The 20,274-nt window shown below is 46.4% G+C and overlaps 1 protein-coding gene across 2 annotated transcripts in view; it reads right to left on the reverse strand.

Annotated features, from left to right (window-relative positions):
* Window positions 1-300: 300 nt before the first annotated feature.
* The window catches only part of HTT (huntingtin), a 301,306-nt gene continuing 281,332 nt past the window's right edge, over window positions 301-20,274 (reverse strand). For both annotated transcript variants that reach the window (XM_073574569.1, XM_073574568.1), the window contains 11 exons: window positions 16,862-16,944; window positions 15,942-16,072; window positions 15,721-15,850; window positions 10,829-10,984; window positions 9,780-9,970; window positions 9,431-9,545; window positions 7,634-7,847; window positions 7,178-7,283; window positions 6,696-6,858; window positions 3,096-3,256; window positions 301-1,766 (listed from right to left, as the gene is read on the reverse strand). In XM_073574569.1, the coding sequence (XP_073430670.1) occupies window positions 1,553-1,766; window positions 3,096-3,256; window positions 6,696-6,858; window positions 7,178-7,283; window positions 7,634-7,847; window positions 9,431-9,545; window positions 9,780-9,970; window positions 10,829-10,984; window positions 15,721-15,850; window positions 15,942-16,072; window positions 16,862-16,944 (1,664 nt within the window). In that variant the 3' untranslated portion in view covers window positions 301-1,552. The remainder of the gene's footprint in view (window positions 1,767-3,095; window positions 3,257-6,695; window positions 6,859-7,177; window positions 7,284-7,633; window positions 7,848-9,430; window positions 9,546-9,779; window positions 9,971-10,828; window positions 10,985-15,720; window positions 15,851-15,941; window positions 16,073-16,861; window positions 16,945-20,274) is intronic.

Genomic DNA, 20,274 nt, shown 5'->3' on the forward strand with positions numbered 1-20,274 from the left:
CAGCACTGCCAGCGGCTTACCTCCCTTGACCCAAAAAAAAAAAAAAAAAAAAAAAAAAAAAAAAAAAAAGTAACACGTTGAAATTTCAAGGGCCTAATAGTTATTGCTCCCAATGTAATTTTTTTTTTTTTTTTTGGTGGGGGGTATATTCCAGCAGGCCCCCAGCTCATATACATGAAATGGCACCAGCTTCAGTCAACGTTCATGTAATGTGTATGAAGACCTTTAGTATAGAGAGTGAAAACTGAAAATTTCAAGATTTAAAAAAAAAAAAATTAGTAAAGAAAATTAAAGAAAGAAAAAGATCGTAAAAATATATTTACCATAAAAACATGACTTTAACGAGTGATTTTCATTACTCAACGGAGGAAATCAGAAGCAAACACTTTTTAAAATGGAAAGGAGCAAAACATTTCAGATTAACCCAAGAGTCTTAAAATAAAAGGGAGCTGATCCCGCCGATTACTATAACCAAATACTTGGATAGAATTTCCCTGTATTTGGCAGCACAACCTTCCAACGCCGTAAGGTGTAAAACAATTTGCTGCAATGCACGATCAGTATTTATCCGTATAAAAAAACATGTCACCCTTCATGTATCCAGACCTGTGACTTATGGGATGATGAAATCTTACGTTTGGGCCCAGAATGACGAGAAAGTAGACGACGGCAGCGGTGAGACGAACGTGATGTAGCAGAGCGGCTTTGTAATTGCAGCGGTAGGTTTTACAATTATACATATCTTACAGGATACAGAAATAGAAGTTAAAACCATTTATAACCAAATTAAGGGAAAGAAAAATCAAGAAATTACTGCAATGCCCGTTACACACAGATGCCCCCAAAACTGCGGGTTTAGAGTCCAGGAAAGCAACACAACCCCCATAAAGTCATACAATACTTCACGGCTACCTCTCTCGGTATAAGGGGGCAAATAATTCACAGCCTTCTGCCGAAAAAAAATGGCCTAAAACAAGTCTGTGCAACATAGAGGCAGTCTACTGTACAGCAGACGGAACATCTTATGACCTTAAAATATTATTACTGGTGCTGGACACAAGTTTTCAATACTCTGTGTGTTTGGGGTTATAGTGAGGAGTTTGGCGTTCTTGACGTCGCTCTCCGTTAATACTAGTCACAAATGGCGGCCACGTCATGGTGACGGCACAGTGCTACGTGCCAGCGTCGCTCCACAAAGCATCACTAATGGATTCTAAGAGCAGGTGGAGGAGTGCGGCGGCTGACGGACTGGAGAGTATCGTTTAGTGGTGCAGGTTTGTGTTGTCAGACTCCCGGGAGTAAAACGCGTCGATGAACAGGACATTTACATTCACTGTATTAAAGAAAAAGAAAAATCTAGTTGCGATCAGAACATATTTACAAGAAGCGACATTCAGAGCAGAGTGGGAGTCGCAGCGACTCCAGGGTGGGGTGGGTGAGAACGTCCGGGGCCTCGGAGGAGAGGTCTTCAGAAGCAGGTAGGTGCGGGGCATTCCCTTGTCTGGTGTCTCCTCTCTGGCCGGCCAACACCAGCCTCACCCATAAAAAGTAATTAGAAAACGGTGACCTTGTGCACATTCTGCAGGCACGTCAACAGACTGTGATAGGGGCTCCCGGGGGCCGCCACCAGCTCAAACACCGATTGAAAGGCTCTGCGGTCCAGTTCTTCATCGATTTGATGCTTGTAAAAGTCTATGGCCACTAAGCAGAACAGGTTGATGTCCACAGGCTCAGATTTGCCCATTCTGCTGATCACATGCGGCAAACTGCAGAAAAGGTTAAGGTGAACAAGTGCAACGAGCTGGAAACACTACCGATAATTAGGTGATGCTTAACGCCGATAGGACCCGCACCGTTTCTGCCGTTAGGATGGCGCAGCAGTGCGCATGTGTAAACTGCGCTCCATTCATTCCCCATGCAGCTGCTGACCGCTGCGCTTCTTCCGGCAGCTGCATGGGGAATGAATGGAGGGGCAGTCGGGCATCTGATCACTTGCGTCATTTTGTAACAGGGATGAAAAATTTCCTGATATGCAGATTGGTGCAGCTATCAGCGGTGTGATACCCACCTACCAGCAAGTCATCACCTATCCATCGACAAAGGTCCTGACATGCCAGATGCTCAATAGGAGAGTCCTGGCCACTCTTGTATGCACTACGTAACATTACTCATATGATTTACCCAGGTGTCAGATTTTTCGACTGTCCACGGCTGCATTCCCTACTCTGCAGGTGCTGAATTTGTCCATCGCATACGCAAATATTCCGCTATCAGGATCGGCGCATGCGCCGAATATGTAAATTTTTTGTTTAGCGCCTGCAAATAAGAGGATGCAGCCAGGGACAGCAGAGAAGTGATGTGGCTAAAACATCCTACTCTTTATGGACGTGGGCATGTATGTATGGAGGACCTCTACAGATTAATGTCCGATCATAAACCCTGTAGAGTTCCTGTGTCCCCCAATGAACAATATGGTTCCTGTGTCCTCCAATGAAGTGCCCAGTAAGTATTTTTTACAAAGGCCAACCCCTTTAACATTTAAGGCTACCAGATAAGAAAAGGCAGCGATAGTAAAAAGAAAAAAGTACAAAGCCCATGTTCTAGTACCGCACAGAGATTTCTGTGTGGTGTATTGGGGGGATGGGGGTGGGTACCCAATGTGCTAACAGTAAAAATTAGTTCCATAAAGTCTATTCTTCTGGAGGACATGGCCGATGTCGGCTACTGCTTTCATTAGAAACCGTGTAATACTACTTTTCTCCTGTGGAGGCACAGTAGGCAAAGGCATCACTTCATCATTGCAGATTGTCACAGTCTAGATGTGATTAACTGTATGATGGTGACCCTAATAATTATAAGGAGGGCTCAATCCCTGTGATAGTAGAAGAGGGGGCTGTGTTTCTATAAGGTGAAGGTCATTATCGGTGTAAAATAATTACTAAGTGATGGAAATGAAATGTCATCTATTATCTAACTATGAGAAAGGTGATAAAGTATCAGGCAAGATTCATGAGGCCCCATACACACTGGATAATTGTCAGGCAGGAGACAATGAGCGTAGGGAGGTCACAGCAGGGTAAGCGCATTAAGGATACATTGCCGAGATCCACTTGCTGGTTGACGCACTGACGAAGAAGCAGGAGAGGCTCCACATTGCCATGGCCACCGGCGTCCTCTGAGTGAAGTTCGAGAGGGACAACATGACCCAGTCACGCACCATAGAAGACTGTCCCGTGGCGTGTAATGTCTGAAACACCTGTGGAGAAGACGCAGATCGTCAGATGAGCAGCGACATTGATGAAAACATCATCCCCGTCATAATCAGTGTGTACACCAGTGGTGAATATACAGATGACTTACACAGGATGTGCCATAAATGTCTGACCAGTGGCCGTCCCGTTCCCCCAGGTGAGGCAGGCGGTGGTGGACATACCAAGGCATAAGGTGAACATATAAGAAGTGCTTGTCCGGCCGCTGCCACAAACTTGCAAAGAAAAAAAACCAAACACTGCATATCTCACTACCTCTAGTTCCATCCTCTGCTTGGATGCCACCGGAAGGGATCTCAGGAGTAGCACTTCCCCTTCCTATGCATATGCCATAAATGTACAAGATGGGTAAAATCTCTTTATTGTGGAACTGTCACTAAATTTTCACAATACAAACTGCATATATTATTAAACAGATCTCTTAAACCTGATGAAACTGGTGTACTTGCTTTGAAAATGCATTTCAGAATGGCTGTATAATGCGGAAATAAAAATGAGGAGTCCAGCCTCATTATAAATGTTAGGCAAGGGACCTTTCAAAAATGGTTATGCAGCCAGTAATACATGGCTTTTCAAAGTAAGCACACCAGCCTCTTCAGGTCAAATCATTTTAGAGAGGTTGTTTAGCGATAACTTGCTGATTTGGTGGGTGTGTTTCCCACCATTGGGAACAACTTGCACAGAGGGGAATTTTTTTACCACAACGTTTAACTTTTAACCCAGTTACATTGTTGAGCGGAGGTCAGACACCCGACCGACGCTCCATTCATTGTCTGTGGGGCTGCCGAAAGTCCGATGCAGTCTCAGCAGCCCCATAGGGAATGAACAGAGAGGAGCTGCACAGGAGCGCTGTTGCGGCATTCTAATGGGGATCATAGAGCCCCGTTTTGGCGATCGGTGCGGGTCACCGTAATCCAACCCCCACTGATCAAGAAGTTATCACCTTTCCTGTGATATCTGGCGTCCATTGGACAACCCCTTTAACAATGTATGCAGGCTGTATTGTGAAATCTGGCGCCAGACCCTCTTAGTTCCTCAACGTCACTGTGCATCTGACCTCCGGGACCCCCACAGAACCTAAAAATTAATGGGTTGTGGAGCAGGTGTACCACTACCGCTTCTTCTGTCTTAAGCCGGCAGTGCGGGGGAACTGCAGCACTGCTCTAGTTAACCGTATGGGGCAGTGCGGTAGTTCCCTGAGCAGCTGGGTGGTCATGCGAAGGGTAAAATGGCGTAGGACCCTAAATCCCCTTCATTCTCATGATGGGGAGAGTTCCGGATGTCAAAGCCATTCTGACTGTGTATAAGTATCACAGCAATCACAGAAATCTCAATCTGCTGTACGACAGACTGCTTCTCTATGCTGCACAGACTTATTTATCACATTCAGACAGCAGTAAGTATGCAAAGTCTTTAGACTAAATCACACAGCTATAATGAGATCGCAGGAGAGGAAAATACACAGGAAGATCTGATGGTTGCTGTTATTCTCCCCTAGATATCGGCCATCTGCTGTGCTCGGCTCCTGAGCAATACGTGGGATCGGCACAGACAAATCGCTTGTGTCCTGGCACTGCTGGAGGTTTCTTCACCGCAGGCAAGACGCAAAATACAATCTCCATACACAATACAGAGCGCAGCAGGGCAGACGAAAGCACCGACAACAAAAATATGCAAATATTCTTCATTTCATTGTCATTTTTGGCAGACGGATTGAAATTTTTATTCACTGCCAGTTTCATGGTAAGCAGGATCACAAAATCACGTTAAGAGTGACGGCAGCAGCGCTGGTGGTCTCCCTGCCCCCTAGATGGTTCATCTGCAGTCTACAAGGATGAGGAACGGTAGGACTAAGTATATAAAAAGAGGCCGATCTACCGACTAATGTGAACCCATAAAAAAACCGGCACCGATTGCTGCTCAGCTTTCTCACAGACAGACATAGGCTCGCAGCTACATGGATTGCAAATCTTCAGCGAGCTGCACCGCGCAGAGGCCGTGCGCTCCAGCCAGCACTTGGGAAACGTGCTCTGGGTGACAGGATATCACTGTAAATGGTGGCAAGGGAGATTAATCTGCTCATGTTACAAGCCTCGATGCCTCTGCCAGGCACATAACCCACTTACACGGAAAAGCGGATATTATGGTCTTAACCTGCTCACCCATCCTAGGGCTGCAAATGTCACGCACTGCAGGTCCTTATGGTTGTGCGCTCGGGATAACAGCTTCGTTCCGATACTTTGGTGCAGACGCTGCAGGCGCCGGCAGTGCAGGAAATAAGGACTATTAGGTTTTCACGAGTGCCCACATGAGCGGGCAGTTGGTCAGGATAAGTGTTCAATCCTTCTACCTAGGAAAACATCTCCTACACTTCTATTAGCTTTCTGACAAGGCTTAAAGGGCAACACCACCTGTTCACGATTTATAATAAATCACATAGTACTATGGACCACAACAAGATTATCAAATGGAATGTCTTGCAAGTGATTTTTTTTTTAATTCATTTCGTTATAATTATTATTATTATTATTACTAAACCTGTTCCTGGGGTCAGCCATACTAGTGGCACACCAATCGGCCCTGCGTTGTCTGTATAACAGTATACATCTGGGACATATGGACCCCTTACACAGTGGTGTAAGAGTCAGACAAGCCTGCAGGTTTCATATGATTATCAAATGTATTTGGGGGGGGGGGGGGTCTAAACTTTTCCTCGCCTAGATTATTTCAGGGCAGAGAAGAATCGACCTATTAAAATTTAAATGCCTGATCCTCTGTTTTCAGGGAAGAGGAGCCACTGACAATAGTGTCCAGCAGCAGCTTTCTCCTCTATCCCCACTGAGAAGATATGAACGCCTGGCTAAACTGAGCGTACATGTGTCTGGAGAGGTAGTTGCCCACCGATCGCTCAGCTATATCATGTGTATGGAGAGGTAGTGGCCTGCCGATCACTCAGCTAGATCATGTGTAAGGATAGCATTAATAGTTAGAAATGTCCATAAGTTAAAAACAGCCTAGAGAAGAAGAATTCACCCCTCCACCTGGTGAACAGGGAGAGGTATACAGAGACATAAAATAATGGATCATGTTGCTAATTTCTCCATAAATGTGGTATTCCCATCTTAGAAGGTAGGTGTATTTCTGGGATATGTCACCATTCTATGATGCGACCTCTGGGAAGCTTACCAATCCAAAGAACCAAAGGGCCGTGCAGCAGCAGGACCCAATGATGATCTCTTCGCACACGGTGACATCCCAGCTAGTGAAGAGGCCACAGCGAACATGCATGTCCTTCATTCTGGTCCTAAAGGTCAGACTCGACTAATAGTAGCATGAATTGTAAGGCAACGGCGCTAACCAGTGAGTCTGCCCCCACTATGTCAATGACAGGACAACCCCTTTAATATGTCATCACTAATGAATTACCTTGTAAACGACGGTAGCCATGAACTGCGGGTACGGCTGCTGGTTGGAAAGAAACTCCCCAATGACTTTGTTCATTACGTCCTGAGGAGGGAAGAAATCATCCAAGAACTGGGGGAGGATTCTTGCCACGACTCTTGCTTCAAACGGGAATCCTTTGCGTATCCTTAAGACAGAAAATTGCATGATAAGTGTAACGCGGCCGGGAGCTTCCTGAATACATGTGAATAATGAGATGTAAACCTGGATTGTTAAACGCTGCACTCACTGCCACTCGGGGCGAGGATTCATTACAGGACGGACGTCCAGATTACAGGAGGCAAATAAGGCTGCTGGAAAATCCAGTAAAATCACCAGAGAACTAGTAAGGCCATCACTATCGCTACAACACAAGGGGTCACCATGCTTTTTTAGAACCCTGAATGCAAAATCTGTTCTATGAAGAAAAGTGAATGATTATGCTACAATAATAGAAAACAAATTACCTGTCAAACAGCACAGACACCCGCTCCATGGCTACAATGACAGACTCGCTGTCGGGGGCCGCAGGACTCGGCTCTGCTGTACGGCCGGGGCTGAACTTCTCTTTTCCTACATAACAGACAATGTGGTGTTTAGACGTCCTCTGCTCCAGTGCGTGTGATCCAAGTGACAGCAATAAATTATAGAATATCCTGTATAGTTCTGACTATCTCCTCAGCCAGACACAGCTCTATCTGATCAGTGCAGAGCTCGCACATCACTAACGCTGGAAGGGATCTGCACGGCGGTCACAATGCTGTAGGTCCTGGTACAACACGCCTGAACGCTGGAGCAGAGGGACCATCCCAGGTATCACAGGTATGAGACCAAGGTTAATCACACAGTCTGCTTGTAATCGCAAAAATTAAAGATGCAAATAAATATATAAATCTGTGTACATACACATCGCACTCTCTCACCTGTGTACATGCAGGTCAGCATTAGACCTAAAGCAGTCATGGCTCTGTGCGGACTGTGCATATTAACTCTGTCCACGCTCAGCTTCACTAGGGCTTCTCCATCCAGCCGTGAGAGCTGCTCCGAGAGCAGGAGGCGCTCCAAGCCCCTCAGGACGCAGTGGTATATCATTGATGGTGTGGCTTCTTCACTCGACGACACCATCACCCCACACATCTGAGGACAGAGAATGCAATTTTCAGTGCTTTTTCCACGTCTCGGTGAGACCCTGAGCAACTTTGCAATTTACGACCTGTCAAAATGGCTTTTGATAAAATTCTGACCCGTTATGTGACACCCACCTCCCCCAGCACTTATGTCCGTTCCTTCCTCGTATGATGTGCCGTACACTGTACGTGTGATCTGTCCATGCTCGATCGCTCTCACAATTACTGCGTGCTTATTATTGAGATCATTATTAGCTTAGATTTCAGGGTATTCCCATCTGATATTGCGTTATATCGCTGACATATGCCATAATATTCTCATGGGTGCTTAACTTACTGCAATTCCAAGATAAGGATCAAGGTATTTCTCTATAAACTGAAGCTACAGGCCTCCAAGAAACTTCACCCCGAGTACTGCTTGTCCCCACAATTGGATCCCAGGTATCAGAAAGTGATGGGACACGCCATGAGTTATATTGTGGAAAATCATTTTCCAAAAAAACCCCTAAAAAACTAATAAGTGCTTATAATGAGCATATAGATTCAAAGGATCCTGGTTCACCAGCTGGGTCAGTTGTCAGTGGTTGCTGGGCAGGAGCCCCCGAGAGCCACCTCCACCTGCTGCCATCCACAGCTCCTGTTTTGATTTGTCAGTCTGGCATTTTGTCATCACTGCAGCCTCGAGAGGACGTGCCAGATTACAGCAGGTAAAAGGGGATTCTCAGGGCCCCTGCTCAGCGACCACTGACTATCGATGTGCTCATCACCTTGTGTTCGTGCTCCATATTCAATCTGTACTCTGGGCCAAATATTCCAGGGGTGCACGATAAAGTGTTCATAGACCTCCAAACACCAGAGGTAAAAAGTGTGTTTTTGTAGGCTTCCACCAGTCCGGCATACAATTTATTTCACGGTATAGGAAAATGGTGGACGGAGGTCTGGGCTTCTATCAATAAGGAGACCACTATCAGACATATGCCGCATGTACACGTCTCACTGTGCGTGCAATTAAGGCCCCCAAACATATTAGACTAAGGTCTAATATGGAGGATTCGGGTGTCAACCTAATGTGTATGGGGGTCCCAGACTGATGATGTTGGGGAAGGTAAGGATTAGGGTTATCCGATTTCGGACTGACAATCCTTTTGTTCTCTAAGAGAAGTTGCCACCAGGGGATGTCTTAGGCTATGTGCCCAAGTATGCAGAAAATTTCTGCATGAAAACCGGACTCCTTCCCAGAAAACGCGCGTTCCCCCCCCGCGTTTTTTTTGCACAAAAATTAATGAGCATGCTGCGTTTTTTTTACCGCGATGCGCTTTTTTCACGGAAAAAAACGCATCAATAAAGTGCAGAATGCATTAAAATGAATGGGATGCTTCTTTTAAGCGCTTTTTAAGCGTTTTTGCTGGTAAAAATGCTAATAAAACGCTTACGTGGGCACACAGCCTAACAGCGGCTCTCTTGGACGAGATAGCTGCCGGCCAAACGATCGGCAGCTACCTAAGGTGTAAAGGGGCCTTTAGAATAATAGGTGATGGCTGGAAGAAAATGGTCAGGATTTGATGCAATGGTAACTTTGCCCAGCTCCGGTACCTGTATGATGCCCGTGGTAAACTCCGGCCCAACATCCAGGGGGTAGTTCTCTATCATGTAGAAGGCAGCCGCACACATCACCAGAACGTGCTGCTGATTGTGAAAATTTACACAGCTGGAGGGAAAAGAAAAAAAATGAGATTTTTTCTAATACATTTTATTGCATGATATTTACATTTCAAAGGGTCTCGCACCAAAAAAAAGAAAACAAAAGTTTAGAACTGTATGGGGTTTGCGATACTTTTCCTTGACATAAATGGAGACTAACCACCCCCGTTACCAAAACAGAGACCACAGTTGCCCTTGGTTTTATTTGATCACATCGCACCCCCACAGGTGGGACACTTACTGTGCAATGCCCCTCAGATTGGAGAGCAGGTAGTCGCTGATGATGGGTATGAGCTGTTTGGCCGTGTCGTCCAGCAGGTCACACTCCAGCACATAGAGGATGCCGTGCAGAGCTCCGATGCGGCTGGGCATGTGAGTGCTCCGCAGGGTGGACTCCAGGAGGCGGCTGACGGGCTCTGCTATTGCCTTATCCTGGGAAAACAATGGCAGGATTGGTATCGGGCTACAAACATGATGCAGCCTTGGAGTGATGGGGATCGTGGTGGGCATGGCAAATTCTGCGCTAGAATTTATATGTATTTTCTGCAGTAGGCAAAAAAAAGTGCCACGAACAACATTCCTCACCTGTCCACAAGACCAATGGTAAATGCATGATCGCCGAGATCTCCAATAATCATGGGTGAGATGGTCCCATGCCCCCAGTTGGATTGGTTACACCTGCACACTACTGCTTAACTTACTGACCATGGGAATGAGTGGGATATCGGAGTGCAAAGCTTCGCTATCTCCAAACGTAAGTGTGACCACCATCCTATTTTAACATGGGATGTAAAAGCTGTGGATTCATGATGAATGTACTTGGGTCAATGACAAGATGGTCTGACCATCTGGAGCAAATAAAGCCATATATAACAGCCCCTCAATGATAAGCCATCTATATATCGCCCACTAAATAACACGCTTATAAAGGGGGCTCCATACCAGGGGACCCCATATGAGATTCACAAGCTTTAATAAGCAACTCTGGTTAATCGTCTTCCGGTATAGACATTAGCATATAGTCCACAGGGCAATATAGAGATTGCACTAATGTCGGCCTCTGTCCGGAGTTTAATTCTATAAAGTCCATATAAATAAATTAATAGGAAAATAAATGGCAACGTTTCCTCTCTATTGGATAAAGAGAACCTAGCCTGCCATGGTCGCTACTACTCCCAACGTGCTGCCCGATACTGTCCTGAGAGAGCTGCCATTGTAATGAGATGGCATCACCCGGCGGTTAGGAGGTCAACCAGTGATGGAGGCGCAGGCGGCCTCAGCTTATCTTACCATTCCCAGCACGGACGCAGCTTTGCAGATTGCAGGCACTAGATACTGGATGAGAATTTCGTCCTCGGATGGGTGCTGTTTCTGGAGCTCGGTTAAAGCCGCGTACATAGTCTCAAACTGATTTCGCTCGGTGAAGAGATCAGACACAGCTAGCATCTGCGGAGGAGAGGGGAAACATTACAGGACACAGGAAAGTAATGCAGAGGCTAAATTCTCATGGACATTGCTAATTACAATTCCTGTGTAGTGTGTGGTGAACGCCATACGGCTTTTACCTAGATGATCAACACGGACGTTTAATATAAAAGGTAATGGATAACCAGTAAAGGGGAGATTTTAAGGGGGAAACAACCACCAGGCTCACTCTCCACTACTAATAAAAATAATCAATTTACCAGTCACTTTTAGAATTAGTCTACATAAGAAGTGAAGTCCGTTGGTAAATACATTATTAAAGGCTGAATTATAACCCAGTATAAGTAGTAATTAGCTCTAGAAAATAGGAAAATATGAGAATACTTAACGCATAGTTTGGCCAATTCATATGTACCCAGCAGCCACGATAAGGCGATTCTCTTTGCCCGGAACCTATCCTAATGTGAATCCTTTCCTAGGCTGAAGGCTGCATGTCAAACGTCATATTTCATGTTGTTTTCATGCTATAGTGCTCCAGTGTCACGATGCATTTTTGGATTTGTGACAGATCTGGTTTCTCTCAGTTAAAACTTTTTTTCCTTTCAGGCCAGCGGGGGTTAAATGTCAGTTTTTCCCCATTAGCAAGCTGGTGTAATTGCATTGCTGCTGGATCAGCTGATGTGGGCGGTGACCACTCCCTTCATCCTTTAAAAGGTCACCTGATGCATCAGCTGACTGTCGGTGTTAGAGCAATTTGCAGTGATCAAGCTGGAGAGAGGAGCTCTCTGGGAGCAGTGGTGCTTCAGCTGAATACATTGATCTGGTGTCTTTATCCTGCTGTGCGGTGCTTTGCAGCAGAAAGCTGTGTTGTATTTTTGTTACCTCGTCCCTTCGGTGTCTGTCCCTCCCCTGTGTTTTCTTAGCTGTAGTGGATAGGCTAGTGCTCCTTGCCATCCAGTGCATTAGCTAGGTCAGTTATAGACGTCATTTTAGGGACGAAGTATCCGGACATCAGCAAGGGGAAGGACGTGCATAGGGTGTTAGGTGAGAACAGGGACAGGCTCAGGAGGTGGCCATCCCCGATTCCCTACTGTCAAGGCCTTCCTCTCCCCTATTCCATCATTGTTGTGTTGTTGTGCCGTTTGGTGACCGACCAACCGTTGGGTCGTGCCACATTGGGTCAGTCACTCCGTGACATTAACACCGACCACACATTTTTTCCAGTGAGCTATGTCTCGAATGCAGGCCTTTGCCCAACTGCTCCAGACCCTCACTGATGAGCGTAAGGAGCTGCGGGGTCAGGAGACGCAGCAGCAGCTGACTTGGATATGGGCCTTGCCTCAGTTGCAGGCTCAACTGGAACCCAAAATATCTCTCCCTGACCGGTTTTCTGGAGGGAGAGATAAGTTTATGGTTTTTCAGGAGGCCTGTAAATTATATTTCAGGCTCTGCCCGCATTCCTCAGGGAGTGAGGAAAAGCATTTGAAGATTATAGTCTCCCTTCTCAAGAGTTATCCCCAATCCTGGGCCTTCTCCCTGCCGATCGGTTCTCCATCTCTTCAGTCGTGGACGAGTTTTTTGTGGCATTGGCGCTTGTGTATGGGGATGCTGATGACGTCTCCCTGGCGGAATCCCGACTGCATAAAATCAAGCAGGGGGGCCAGCCAGCTGGCTGAGGAGTACTGCTCAGAGTTCAGGAGGTGGGCCACTGACACGCAGTGGAATGACCCTGCCCTTAGGAGCCATTTTAATCAGGGTCTGTCCCCAAGGTTTCTTGATACTCTTGTGCAGTACGCCGCCCACAGGTCGTTGGAGGCCACCATGTCCCTTGCCATTCGGGTGGATAGACAAAGGCATACACCAAATGTGCCACCTGTTGTCCTTGCTAGGGAGGAGGACACAACTGAGAAGGCGGACGAACTCATGCAGGTGGGAGGAGTGGGTTCCCAAACGGAGTTGCCTGCGGTTCGCCATGGTGTGGGGGCATAATTTTACTGTGGGCAGACCGGTCATTTTATCAATGTCTACCCAGCTCGCACCAAAATACCTGCACCATCTAAATAGCCGCGTCCCCCTGGTCGTGTGGAGGGAGGCGACCAGGGTGTGTATATTTCCTCCATATTGTCTTCTTAGTGTACCTAACATGCAGAAGTGGAGGTTGGTGGGGTAACTGAGAATATACCGGTGCTTGTGGACAGTGAATCGGGAGTCAATCTGGTGGATGCTCATTTTGTCCAGACCCATGGCCTAATGAGTAGGATGCTAGCGAGACCCCTAAGCGTCCAGGCCATTGACTCTGTCCCACTCAGCCAGGAGAGGTTTACCCAAGTCGTAGACAATATACATCCGCGTATAGGGGTTCGTCTTGAAGAGCCCCTGTCGTGCTACGTCTTGGAGGGAATGCCAACTCCCATCGTTTTAGGCCTCCCATGGTTGAAGACACACAACCCAGTCATAGATTGGCAGTCCAGGGAAGTAGTCAGCTGGCGTCAGTCGTGCACGGACTGCTGTCCGAGAGCTACGATCTCTGCCATCCTTCTACAACTTACCCCTTCTTCTCTGGTGGGGGCAAGACTCTACCCTCACTACAAGCTAACCCTGTGTGTCAGAGTCCTCTTAGGAGGGGTCAGGGGAGGGTGGTGGTTCCATCTGTACATAGTGGGGGTGTGAGTGTGGAAACACAGGGGACGCCTCTGTTGTTGGTTCTTCAAAGATTTCTCCATCTTGTGGCAGACATATGCGTGGCAATAAAGTGTGAATGAGTACGTGTGGATGTCCACCAAAAACATCAGGTGGAAGGGTGCTACTGGGACCTCGAGTTCTAGAGTGATAGGGCCGTATCGGGAGTCGGTCATTCTCGGTCCGGGGACTTTCCAGCAGGAGTTACCCCCAGTAATGCATGTACACAACTCATTCCCCAGGTCGGCGCTCTGGAGATTTGTGGCATCTCCGGAGCCTATGTGTTGTTGTCACTTCCATCAGTTTGCGTTTGCATTAACCTGAGGGTCAGGTGACTGCCGAGGTGAACTCTGGTGGATTGAGGTGTCCTCACCGTATGTCGGTTCCTGGTGAGGTCTGGTGTTGAGGCCCCTCATTGAAAGGGGTGTACGGTCACGATCCATTTTTGAATTTGTGACATATCTGGTTTCTCTCAGTTAAAACTTTTTTCCTTTCAGGCCAGCGGGGGTTAAATGTCAGTTTTTTCCCACTTGCAAGATGGTGTAATTGCATTGCTGCTGGGTCAGCTGATGTGGGTGGTGACGACTCCCACCATCCCTCAAGAGGTCACCCGATTCATCAACTGACTGTCGGTGTTAGAGGATTCTACAGTGACCAAGCTGGAGAGAGGAGTGCTATGATAGCAGTGGTGCTTCAGCTGAACACATTGATCTGGTGTCTTTATCCTGCCGTGCTTTGCAGCAGAAAGCTAAGTGTTTTATTTTTGTTACCTCGTCACTTCGGTGTCTGTCCCTTCCCTGTGATTCTTACCTGCAGTGGTGATGCTAGTGCTCCTTGCTGGCCAGTGCATTAGCAAGGTCAGTTATAGGTGACATTTTAGGGACAAGGTATCCTGACGTCGGCAGCGGGAAGGACCTACATAGGGTGTTGGGTGAGAACAGGGACAGGCTCAGTTTGGAGCTCAGGAGGTGACCATCCCTGATTCCCTATTGTCAGGGCCTTCTCCCCTATTCCATTGGCGTTAAGTTGTTGTGCCGTTTGTTGACCGACCAACTGTTCGGTCGTGTCACACTGGGTCAGTCACTCCGTGACATCCAGAGTGCAACTTTATTTGTTGAATTATAACCCAGATCTGCACTCATAGTGCTGCCATCTTCAGAGCTGAAATCACACAGCAATGCTGGCAGAATTCCAACGCAGAGTCAACTTTTGGGAAGTTACTATTTAGAGCAAGAACTGTAAGGAAATCTGTCGTAGGAAAAGCAAATGGTCCTATTCGGGTTTGTGTTCGATAAATTCATTGACAGATGATTTATTTCAAATCCTTCAGAATTATGAATGCAGCTCTGGAGGGTTTTTGCCAAGAGAGAAAGTTATGCCTAATGCATAGGAAAGTGCATGTGGTAGCACTGGCGGGGGGAAAAAAATAAATACGGTGGGGAACCTTTACCAAGAATTTTTTTTTTTTTTTTTTTTTACAAATGACCAAAAAAGTCTAAAGCACACAAACTAAATGATTGCTGTGTGGCTATGAGCATCTTTCCTTACTCATGGCCCCCAATGTGTGAACTTATATCTCTGACGCTCTCCTGACGGAAGATCACGGCACCGTCCGCATTACATTAGAGAATATGTTAGGGAGTGAAGTCGGGAGCCGGTCTTGGCATGGTGTGACCCCATAACTAGACTTTGCAGTGACCCATCTTTAAAGCATAACGCTTTCCTCTATTTCCGGCATAGACAATGAATGGAGATTAGTTGGAGCATGTGCAATGCTTCAACATGCAAGACAAGGCTCTGCTGAGCCCAGTTGTTGCAGCCATGGAGGGTCCTAGCGATTAATCCCTAATGATCAGTAAGTTAACCCGTATTCTATGAGGGATAACTTACTGTATTGAGAATAACCCTAGAATTGTGATTCAGCTACGTGGCAGGACAGCAGAGGATTAAAGTAGGAGACTTCACAATCTGTGGTGAGCCTGGGCGTGACCGCACTTTATGCAGTGCTCCGTGCTGGGTGACTTGCAGGTCTCGTCATACCTAGAGGGTCAAACATTACCAAGAGCCCTGTGACTTACTGATCTTACGACCTCGCTGATCAGGATGACTGGGGTCTTCTTCCCTGAATTAGACGGAAGAATCCACTGGCTGTAGAGCTCAAGAAGAAATTGTGAACAGGAATGTATGTCGACTCCGGCACGATGCTTCCTGCGGTTATATGTAGGGGGGCATATCAGAGTATGGCACAACATTCAGCTGACGTGACTAACACCGCGGGAAAAAAAAAAAAAGGACAAACCTGGAGTTTATAGGAGACATTTGAGGTGAAGATGGCACTGGAACATCATTCTCATCCTCCTCATCTTCATCAAGCTCCTCTGGTCTTAGAGGGGTGATATTGTTTCCCAGCCACACAGAATGGATAGAGACCTATGAGAAAACATGTAGGGTATTATTACGGGACGTTGCCTTTTTGCTTAGAGAGCCATGGGGCATGTCAGGCGACTTTCTATCCTTTGTGATATCATCTCTGCAGCCAGTTACCCAACATGTTCTCACCATGGTTAGGGTGGCAGAATATGCCCAAAAGTAAGAGACAGGGAGCGAACGAAAAGAATTGTCAAGTTACCAATTTAAGCCCCAACAGTGACATTCGTAAATTCTGAAATTTCCCTTTAAAGACAATGATTAGTTTTATTTCCCTTTGTTAAAGGTTTACGGGTTTGTTCAACCGACTATTGCAAAAAATCGACATACCAGTCAAGTAGATGGTGCAAATTATTCTTACAGTCCATGTGGATTAAAGCTCACAAGCGCTGGTACCTTATCTGAGAATGGACAGTGTGCACACAGACCAGCCTTACCGGAGAGTGAGGCAAATGCGTACGATTTGCAAATTTATGTTTTTTTTCTTTTACAAAACCAGCTCCATTTCCTATTCAATGCTTTTCGGGACTGCAACACCGTCCTATTCACCTGAAAAAAAAAAGGTGCGGCAAACCCGAACCCATCACTGGGTCAAATGTGGCAGTTTGTGTTGAGAAGGTGGAAAGAAACCTTGCTGTGACTATTAGCAAGGTTTAGCATGATCTGTCAGCCCCCTGCACCAATACAGCACCACAGCAAGAAAAATAATAACATGCCTGTCGTGGCTCCTAATTTTTGGATCCGTCTCTTTTACACGTAGATCAAAGGAATTAAAATCTCTGAACAACTCACTTGGCCCAACTTGTAGCTCATGTTCCCGCTTTCGCGTTCTGTGTTGATCTGCAGTAAGAGCTTCTCGTGACTGATCAGCGCTCCTGAAATAGAAGCATAAAAGAAATAAAAAAAAAGAAAATGATGTATCCGCGGTGATCCTACAACATCAAACAATAGAGGATCTACCAGAGAACAACAACAAGTAATGACAGAAATAAATGTATCGCACAACAGCAAATATATCAGGGAGGCTCAGAGCAGCTTTGTGATGATCTGACATGAAAGTTTCTCCGCTGGAGGAGACTCTGGAGAAGGTGTAATGGTCTATAATACGGCACAGGAGAGTTGTGGTGCTGCGATATCACACGCTGGGTATGACCGCTCATTACAGCAGGCATCCAAGAGGCAGAAATAATGGCGGCAGAATGGAAAAAAAAAAAATCAAAGATGGTCAGAATATATAATCCAACGACGGATAAAGTGAGTCAATGTATGGCCAGGCTTAAAAAGGTTGTCTGGTGGGGTCATTTTTTATATTTAATGCTCAGAATGAGGTCTAAAAATAAAAAGCAATGCTCAGATTCTCCCCTTGCTACCGTTCCAGCGCTGCCTCTTCTTCCATCAGTCACAATTTCCAGCTGCAGCAATAACATTCCATCACAATGACTTCTAACAGAGTGACTGATGGCAGCGATCCTTGTGAAGAGATGTGATCGTGGGGCGTGACCGGAATTCAAGGTAGCCAGAAGGGAAGCAGTTATCCACCCCCAGAATGTCTGCTTTCACTTCGTGCTGTTACCTGGACCCTTTTGAGCCCGCTCTTGCTGCCTGGCGACGGCGGCAACTTCAGGGCCTACCTAAAGGCCTGAAGCTGCAGCCTCTCCTGGGTCTGCCTGCCCAACCCGGCCCAGGTGGTGTTCTTCTGTTCACTTTCTCCTGCAGCGAGACGACTCCGGCTCTGCAGAGCGCCGAGGCTATGGAGGAAAGACATCCCCACGCCTCTCTGCTGAGGGGATTTGATGTGGCTTTATCTTCCGGCTGGATGGGAGTCGGAGCTTATGCACACCAAGATCTACGCAGCCTGCGCCCATACTGCTTCCGACGCGTCCCTCTCTCCTGTACGATGTAAATACTAAGGTTGGAAACCCCCTACCGAAAAGAACTCCCCTCCAGTTCCACCAACAACCTTCCTGAGCCCCTTCCATAAACTGCAGCTCACAACTATCTGGTACTAAGAGACCACTACAAGGGAACTCCTAACAGCCTTCCATCTAGAACCCCCCAGGCTTGCAGACATAAGGGCATTTTTACTTTTATATGCTCCCAAGAATATCTTTCGTTCACTTTGGTAATGTTATGCACAGTCCAGCATTTCATGGGTTAATCCTACAATATTAGTAGAGCTCTGCTGACATCTAGTGTTCACTCATCATCACCATACCATCACACTGTAACCTTATTACCTGGCATTAATCAACTCTACCTTGAAAATAAGCTGGAGTGGACACATGGCCTAAACAAAGTGGAGGGAGAATACATGCTACTAGTGGCTCTACGGGGCCAGACACCTGACATGGACTTTTTCTTCTACCATTTCCCTTGGGTATGCACAGAAAATTCTGAGAATAAAGTAAAAGACCTTTGCCATAAAATTCATATTCAGAAAGCTAGCACAGTAATACCATTGGGCGGTTCTTCATGCATACTACCCTGGAAGTGGCTAATTCTTCTTTAGCTAAAAAGGCACCGATTCCTCACCCACCAGCTGGCTCGCGAGGAGTCGCCCAACAACCTCAGGATAACCCTCAAGACCAACGGTGACACCTTCACAGAGGACACCCCCTTCTATTTGGATGCCTCTTCCCATTCTGTTGACATGGAGGGCTTGGACATATCGCAGTCCTTGCAGACAACTTTGTAGCGCCCCGCGACCTCACACAGAAACGACATTCTCTCCGATGCAATCGGATCTTCAGGAGCTGTGGGATCTAACACAAGCCTTACCAGGACATTGATTCCTTACCCAGAGTACTAAAGCCTCCAAATCAGAATCCCTGAACATGAACATCTCTCCCTCTATCTTGTCACCCCTGAAAGCTGCCTTCTGCTTTAAATGGGCTAATTCAGATATAAAATACCTAAACTTCCCTAAACTCATCCAATCAGTACAGGAGAACTGTAGACGAACAAGAAGTGCTTTTCTGTGGTTTGGTAGAAGCACACTCTTTAAAATGAACATCCTTATGCGGATTTTGTATGTCATTCGAGCCTTTATGACTGGGGTCCCCTCGTCCTTCATGAGTCTTGCTTCGGTTCAAACCAAAATCATATGTTCCGGTGAACGCCCCCTTATCAGCAAATTCGTATTACATCGTTCGAAGTCCTAAGGGGTTTAAAGCCTTGCCCGAAGTCCTCATAGGGTAAAACCTTGCAAGATTTCAGATCTTATTATATACCCACCCACCTATCAAGAATCTTGGTGTAGGAATGGTAAGGAGAAAGTCTGGGTCGGGAAACAGCAAAGCTTTAAAAATATCCCTTTGAAGGCTAACTCGTGGCTTGACTTGTCCTTGGCTAAAGCGCTTTAATCTCATCCCACGATTGGTGCTACCCTCTCATCTGTTGTACTCATCCCTTGGCCCGTTCTCATATCTTACCAATATCTTCCTTTAGGTTTCTCATTTTGGGCAATCCGCTATTCACTCCAGGGTTAGAGGATAAAGTCTTTCGTAACTGGCTAAGTAGGGGTTGTTTTAGAATGTCTCAATTTGGAGCTGGACAAATTTGGCCCTCAGAACATTTTCAAGGCCTCGCTACTCCCTCTCCCCTGGGAACCTGGAGAGCTGGTCAGCTTTCACATTTTTCCCCACTCACTCCAAGACCTTTTTATAATAATGATAGGATGCCTTTCAAAATTGCGTGTACGGACTCGGAACTGTTAAGACACACTTTATCTTTGACATTCTCCTTGCTGACTGCACCCCCAGACCAACTTAAAATCAATTTTCATACCCAATGGGAAAGTGATTTGAGCCTCTCTCTATCCAAGGTGCAGTGGAGGCAAATCACCTTAACGCATAAATCATCTATCTGCTCCCGTTTCTAAGAGGCCGGTTAGAAATTGCTCTCTCGGTGGTATAGGGTCCCAAATCGACTATATTCTATCTTTCCGGAATCTAGTCCCATGTGTTGGAGACGTGAGGAGGAGGAGAGTGATCCGATACACATTTTCTGATCCTGGAGACTTCTCTCCTTGGGAAAAAGTGCAGCAAGTGATTATGTGAAATCACAGTTCTGATTTCAGACCTGACTATCGTCTTTCTCCATTCATTGTGACATTCCTTTCAAAACCTACAGACACTTAATTGCGACTGTAAGGGCGTGCATCTTTCTACTGCGATAAAGATACCGCTCCAACAGTCCACCCTGGC

Source organism: Dendrobates tinctorius, unplaced genomic scaffold, assembly GCF_039654945.1.
Source record: "Dendrobates tinctorius isolate UK_male_01 unplaced genomic scaffold, ASM3965494v1 ptg000039l, whole genome shotgun sequence".
Classification (NCBI taxonomy): Eukaryota; Metazoa; Chordata; class Amphibia; order Anura; family Dendrobatidae; genus Dendrobates; species Dendrobates tinctorius.